The sequence below is a fragment of the Ipomoea triloba genome, chromosome 6, assembly GCF_003576645.1.
Source record: "Ipomoea triloba cultivar NCNSP0323 chromosome 6, ASM357664v1".
Lineage (NCBI taxonomy): Eukaryota > Viridiplantae > Streptophyta > Magnoliopsida > Solanales > Convolvulaceae > Ipomoea > Ipomoea triloba.
Genome location: NC_044921.1, coordinates 24,776,792 through 24,784,423, shown reverse-complemented (window position 1 = coordinate 24,784,423; position 7,632 = coordinate 24,776,792). Strand labels below are relative to the sequence as shown.

General features: G+C 33.7%; 1 protein-coding gene across 1 annotated transcript; it reads left to right on the top strand.

Annotated features, from left to right (window-relative positions):
• The first annotated feature begins 726 nt into the window (after window positions 1-726).
• On the top strand, window positions 727-3,145 carry LOC116021992 (tubulin alpha-4 chain). The gene is made up of 4 exons (XM_031262530.1): window positions 727-956; window positions 1,495-1,729; window positions 1,828-2,198; window positions 2,283-3,145. The coding sequence occupies exons 1-4, from the start codon at window positions 864-866 to the stop codon at window positions 2,937-2,939; spliced, it is 1,356 nt and encodes a 451-aa protein (XP_031118390.1). The 5' UTR covers window positions 727-863; the 3' UTR covers window positions 2,940-3,145.
• Window positions 3,146-7,632: the final 4,487 nt, after the last annotated feature.

Genomic DNA, 7,632 nt, shown 5'->3' with positions numbered 1-7,632 from the left:
TGATGAAGGATCTCCTTCACCTCACCCGAGATTCATAGAAAGCAATCTAAATGGTCGCCTTCTCATTATGAAGACGACCATCTGGGCTGCCTTCTTTCTCAATTTCCATGGCAATTATCGCTGATCATTTTTGTTGTCGAAAATATCGCCAGAAGTTGCGGGAACCCTAGTGGTATGCGATAACATGTTACTAACCGATTTTCAGACTTTATTGCATCAAGATACAATGTTGATGGGTTTAATTGTTACTTTAGAAGCCTAATTGACTTCTATGTAATGTTCGAGGACTTATTTATACGTTTTTCCTTATTTAATTGAGACTAACATAATTGAAACAATTAGAATCTCAATTCAAGTGTACAAAACATTGATATTGCCGAAATAGGGTACCTATCTATTTAGTTATTTTCGGAATTATTACATTTGGAACTATATGAATTTGTATGAATATTATTGCACCCTCCTAAATTCTTGCTGATTTATTTTAAAATTTCGAATTTTGAATTTTGAATTTTGAAACTCAAGTTAATAGGTGTGAATTGGAGGGAGGAGATGTAACCACGGTTAACTAACCATCGTTAATTCGCGATCGACAAGACTTAAAGATATGATGCTATTGATTGGTTGCCGTTGAAAAGTAACCACGGTTACCTAACCATGGTTAATTGCGACCGAGAAGATATCATCTTCATCCTCTTTTGTTCTATATAAGCAACCGCGAGAACCAGAGGTTAGAGCAGATCTGAAAATCTATAGTTGGAAAGGCGTCTTGATAAACGCCGTTCCTTCGAATCTCTAGCTTTCTCTCCTCCTTTTTCTCTTCCAGTTTGTTTGTTTGTTCTCCGAATTCAAGTTTTGCGAAAATGAGAGAGTGCATTTCAATCCACATTGGTCAGGCCGGTATTCAGGTCGGAAATGCTTGCTGGGAACTTTACTGCCTCGAGCACGGCATTCAGGTATCTACATTTCTGTTTCTCTCTTACTGCGGACATGCGTTTTAGCTTACAGTGTAGCATTTGCATAGATCTGTGCTAGATTACTGTTCCCGTATACGTATATGTAGTGTATTTATGTAGATCTATTTGAATCTTTTGCTGATTTCTGTAGATCTGTGTGGATTAGTATTATTTACGTGTAGGCTTAAGTTATCTTTTGCTGATTTCTGTAGATCTGTCTGAATGAGTATTATGTACGTGTAGGTTTAATTTTATACTAATTTCAGCTTACATTTCTATGATAATTGCGTTTATCATAGTTGAATTGAATGTATATTAATCCATCCGCCTGATTTGAAACAAATTGCTGTTATTTTGTGTAGATCTTCCTGGCGTTTATTTAGTTTATCGATACTTGAAGTTAGATCTGCAATTTTGTTGTATGTTGCATATGGTGGTCACTGACAGCTCCAAATTGGTTGTTAATTGAGTAGATCTGCAATGAAGCTTGAATAGAGTGTTTGTTACTGAATGAATTTGTTTCATATGTTTTCCACAGCCTGATGGCCAGATGCCTTCTGACAAGACAGTTGGAGGAGGTGATGATGCATTCAACACCTTCTTCAGTGAAACTGGAGCCGGAAAGCACGTTCCTCGTGCTGTGTTTGTTGATCTGGAACCCACTGTCATTGATGAGGTGAGGACCGGACCATACAGACAATTGTTTCACCCTGAGCAACTGATCAGTGGCAAGGAAGATGCCGCCAACAACTTTGCCCGAGGCCATTACACAAGTAAATATCTACTCTATTGTATATTTGGTTTATGTTTTATTAGTCTAAACAGAATTCTTATAAATGAACTGTTCTCTGTCTGCTTGGTATGTGTGCAGTTGGGAAGGAGATTGTTGATCTTTGCTTGGATAGGATCCGTAAACTTGCTGACAACTGCACTGGTCTTCAAGGATTTCTTGTCTTCAATGCTGTGGGTGGAGGCACTGGTTCAGGCCTGGGATCTCTTCTGCTTGAGCGTCTCTCTGTTGACTATGGAAAGAAATCAAAACTTGGTTTCACCATTTACCCTTCACCCCAGGTTTCAACCTCTGTTGTTGAGCCATACAACAGTGTCCTGTCAACCCATTCCCTTCTCGAGCACACTGATGTGGCAGTTCTTCTTGACAATGAGGCCATTTATGACATCTGCCGCCGCTCCCTTGACATTGAGCGCCCAACCTATCACAACCTTAACCGCCTTATTTCACAGGTATATTGAGCAGCCCTCGGCACAATATCTATCAGTTTTAGACGATGGCACTGATGCTAATCTATGCTTCTGTTTCTCGTGCAGGTTATCTCTTCATTGACTGCCTCTCTCAGGTTTGATGGTGCCCTCAATGTTGATGTGAATGAATTCCAGACCAACCTTGTGCCCTACCCAAGGATTCATTTCATGCTTTCCTCATATGCCCCTGTCATATCAGCTGAGAAAGCCTACCATGAACAACTCTCTGTTGCTGAGATCACCAACAGTGCTTTTGAGCCATCATCTATGATGGTCAAGTGCGACCCTCGCCACGGCAAATACATGGCATGCTGCCTGATGTTCCGTGGTGATGTGGTGCCCAAGGACGTGAACGCTGCTGTGGCTACCATCAAGACCAAGCGTACCATCCAGTTTGTGGATTGGTGCCCAACTGGATTCAAGTGCGGTATCAACTACCAGCCACCAACTGTCGTTCCCGGAGGCGATCTTGCCAAGGTGCAGAGGGCTGTTTGCATGATCTCCAACTCCACCAGCGTTGCGGAGGTGTTCTCTCGCATTGACCATAAGTTCGACCTCATGTACTGCAAGCGTGCTTTCGTGCACTGGTATGTTGGTGAGGGTATGGAGGAAGGAGAATTCAGTGAAGCTCGTGAGGATCTTGCTGCCCTGGAGAAAGACTATGAGGAGGTTGGTGCTGAGATGGACGAAGGAGATGATGGCGATGATGAAGACTACTGCTAGAGTGCTTTGCCCCTTCTCATTTCCTAGCTTGCCTATCTGTCTATGTTTGTTTGCTTTCTGTTCCCACCGTGACTACTACTACTAGTGTTTGTGTAATGTCTGCCCGTCTTCCTTGTGATATGTGTACTCTCTTAATATTTGGTTCTGGTTTGGAGAACAACAATTATTCTCGTATGAAATTGGCACCTAGCCATTTTCTTATTTTATTTGCGCCTGTTTTAGCATTAATTAATAATTATAGCATAGACTGAGTAAGAGTCTGGCCCAATAATTAACATTCAACCCAACCCAAACTATATCGGGCCGAAGAACTTAAAGGATTATTCCATTTTCATATGTAAACAATATATATCCAAAATAGTTCAAATACTTTCTCATGCCTAAAACTACATTTGTTCGACTTCATGTGGGCTCTATTTGCTAAGAGTTTCCAAAATAAATTTTTAAATGTTACATTTCAAAAATAAGTGAGTAGCTTTTAATTTATTTTTTTCATCTTTATCCTTATTAATTAAGTGACATCTTTTACCCATCTCAATTGAACCCCAAGCATCCACATCTTTTTGTCTCCGCGTGATGGAGGCACAACATGCCTAGTTGGCGCGTGCAGCCTGCGTTACTTTATGTCAAGTTGCAGTGTTCTTTTCCTTTTATTTTTTTAATTAAGTTTGTTTTATTTTTTTTCTTTTTTATTTTCTATATTTTCTTTTATAATTACACTTGATGAAGGAGTTTCACAACAATAATGCTACTTTATTATGAGATGCTATATAATGATTATTTTAATTTTAATACCAAACACTTTTAAGTATAATAAGCTAACTTAACAGCTCCGTTTTACTTTTCAACTTCTAGCTTATAGTTTTTCAAAATTCAATTACTTTTCAGTTTTCAGTTACGTCTTTTCAAATTTTAGTTACTTTTTGATTTTCAGCTAGGTTCACAACGCGGTACTGAATCTCAACATATAAAACTATCTGTATATCATATTTCCCACTAAATTTTAGTACTTATGAACTATCATTATGGCATTTATTGGTTGTTGTTGGGCGTGCCAAGTGTGAATGCGACGGTGAGGATTTTCTTACTTTCCGGAAAGCATGGTTAAAACAGTCAACCCTTTTACCTATGCAAATGGAACTTTGTTTTGTTTTGACACTTGGGCCTCATTTTCTATTATCATTATTACCACAATTAAAGTGTCATTTGAATTTGGACAATCCAAAAATTGCAACGGATGGGGCATCTCTCCACCTTACCAACATTTCAAATAACAATAAATTCATTGTCAATTGATATTAAAATATTATATTAGACGAGTTTTAACGACAATAAATAAAACATTTTGTGATTGTCATATGTATGGGGACTCGTAATACTAATTGATTTTATTTTAGGTGTCGGAGAAATACGATTGTTTTGCCATGACGCGGATCCATGTTTACAATTTTAGAACTCTATATTCACAATTGCAAAACTCTATATTCACAATTCCATAATTATATTCAACAGTATAACACAATTTTTGAATCTATATAACAAAATTAAAAATATATAGTTAAAAAATTATGAATATTGAGTAATGTAATTTTGTATATTGTAACCTAAAATTGTGTGAACATAGACCCGGATGCACCTTGTAATGTGGACTCGGGTCAATAGCATAATTTGCCGGGGATATATATATGCCAATCTTTTTTTTTTTTTTTTTTTTCCAACTTTATGTATGATTAATCTCATTTCATTGTCTTATCTTCTTAGGCATCCATTACTAGAATTGAAGTCATTGCTAAGTGGAATTTGTTGAGCAGTATAATTTTGGAATGTTGAAAATATTCCTTTATTGGAACACTCATTTTAGTAAGTGTGTCTCTTCCTTGTGAGTAAAGGCCACATGTACCAAGTTGTTTTCTCTTTTTATTTTAAAGTTATTGCTTTAAATTTCAGTAGTTTTTTAAAAATGTATTTATTTAAAGTAACGGTCTCAATCATTTAATTCTTGACATAAACGGTTTTGTCTCTTTAATTTTCATAATTGACAAAATTATAATTTGTAACTCTTGACTATTAATGTCTCCTTTTATAGTTTGGGGAACTAAAAATTTCCCCTTCTGAAAAGAGGGGTCAAAACAGCCATTTTGTAATAACAATTGAAGAGTCAATAATGTTTACATTAAGAATTTGACGGTAAATTCGCCATTATTCGCATATAAATATAAGGATGAAAAAGGTTTATTTACCCAACTTTTATTAAAATAGTAATAAGCTTAGATATATAAATTTTAATTATGATTTATGAAAATGTTTCATTTTTCTTTAATTGACTAAAAAAGTTTTAATATGTTGGTAGTCGTAATAAGTCAAAAATGAAAAAAGGGCCAATGTGACATTTATTCAAACCACTAAGTATAAAGGGGATTCATTTTCTCATGGCGTTCTTATAAAGTCCATGTGCAACATTTATATGTATATGATGTTGACAGAATGTATGCAACTGGAGGCTGGAGTCGCCGCCGCCGTAGATCGGTGAACAAATTTCCTGCCGCCGGAAGATGATAATGGAGACTCCAACAAATCTATAGATTGTGAAAACATAATTTTCAAGTTTAAAAATAATGAATTAAATATAGAATCTGGTTCATATTAGATCCCCTCCCACTGAAAATTTGTGGGCAAATTCAAACCATCAATATGCAAGATCTTATATATAGAAAATTAAGTAAAAAAAAAAAAACGGAATTATTTTCATAAATATTACAAACTTTTAAAATTTGTAATATTTATAACAACAACCCTATTTTTTCTCTCTCTCTTTTTTTTTTTTGATAAAAATTATAATTTTGAACCGTTAAATGTACTATATTGATGATTTGAATTTGTCGGTGGAGACTATAGACATAATCAGGGCCGGCCCTGATTTCATCCACAATCCACGGATAATTCATTTCCCCATTAATTCCTAAGACTAAAGTAAAACCTCATCTGGAGTGGTAATTAATGCAACACCTCAACTAGAATAACATCTACATTATATTTAAGTCCAAATTTTCTTGCAGATTTGCAGTGAATGTAATTCGTGGAGGATAACAGGATAAGGATTATTATATTATACGGATAATTTTGTATAATATATATTATATTATATTTATGGAATTTTTTTGTTAAGTTGGGAGGTACAATCTGTAATTGTACATGGTGTTTTGGAAAACGATTTCTAATAATACCATATATCATAATGGATTTTACCAATATTGAAAAAAATTCCAAAAAAAAAAAAAACTAAATGCAATCCATTACTGGACCCATTATTATTGGAAATGACTTCCAATAATGGTATTGGGCACTATTAAAAATCATTTTCGATAATACTACTAAGGTATAAAGTCCAATACAGTAATGATATATTTGGTAGTGAATATTATGTATTGAGTCAATGAGATTTTGTCTACAAATTATGTTGGAAATTATTATAACACTATAATAATAAGTTCAAATGAAAATTACTCATAAAATTTCTTCCCACATTATTCATAAAATTAATTGACTTAATACATGTCTTGAGTAGGGGCGATCTCACCAAAAATAAAAAATAAAAATTAATTGACTCTATGAAAATAGTGTTTAGTGAGAATATAAACAGATATTTTACAAAATTATAACCTAATTTAGGTCGAATTAAATATTTTTAGGATATAGTTACAAATATCTAGAATAATTATTATACAAATAGTCTAAATTTAAATACTATATATGAAATTACTGAATTAATAAAAAGTTTTGACTAAAAATGAGTGTAACACCATTTGTGGCATCCATTGTTAATGTAATACCATATATGGCAGTATGGCGCGTAAAGTGTGGTCAAATGCATTGTGCCAAATTCTTGAATATTATAAATTCCATACTATATAGTACTGTAGTAGTACATATCCATTTCTCATATTAAATGAATTCACTAATCTATTATAATTTTTGTTTTTTATAAAAAAAACGTATTCTTAATGCATCTCAATCATATAATAATACATTCGATTCATAGAAATGTAATAACATTTTAAAAAATAGGGTTCGTTTTTTGTATTTAGTAAGATTTTTAATTCTCGAGTATAGTTCTAAAAAATAATTACTTTTCCTTTAAAAAATAACTATTATAGGCCGCTTTGATTTTAAGTTATTCCAGGTCTTTGAAAATAATTTATTTTTGTTAATATTTAATTTTTCTTTAAATAAAAGTGTAGGTTTTAAAATTTGTCAGATTTTTTTTCTCGCACTCATATATATATTATATATAATATATATACACACACATACACACAGAGATCCTTCAAATTGGCATGCCATGATTAGATAGAATCTTTGTAGTTGTAGCAAAAGATAGATTTTTATTTTATATGTATATGAGTTGGCTAATGCAATTGAATTACAAACATCTAATCAAATCAATGGTTAAGAATGAATTGACCATTTTCAATGGTTTGGACCTAACACAAAAAATAAAAGTGGGACCACTTTGACTATTGTTGAACACTGTAAAGCACATTCAAAGGTTCATAATCCTCACAATCATTCTTAACCAAACCTAGAATGCCTATGTACTTATTGCACTCTATTTCTTTGGGGTTATTTTAATCCCAGATTTTCCAAATACAGAGGAAAAGTCTGCTGGAGAATTGAATCTACTTGTCTTTTTAAA

What these genes read in the sequence shown, in the direction of transcription:
- LOC116021992 (XM_031262530.1), top strand. Translation starts at nt 864, where the DNA reads ATGAGAGAGTGCATTTCAATCCACATTGGTCAGGCCGGTATTCAGGTC. An exon ending in GCCTCGAGCACGGCATTCAG is followed by an intron (nt 957 to 1,494) that starts GTATCTACATTT and finishes TGTTTTCCACAG; the next exon opens with CCTGATGGCCAGATGCCTTC. An exon ending in TGCCCGAGGCCATTACACAA is followed by an intron (nt 1,730 to 1,827) that starts GTAAATATCTAC and finishes GTATGTGTGCAG; the next exon opens with TTGGGAAGGAGATTGTTGAT.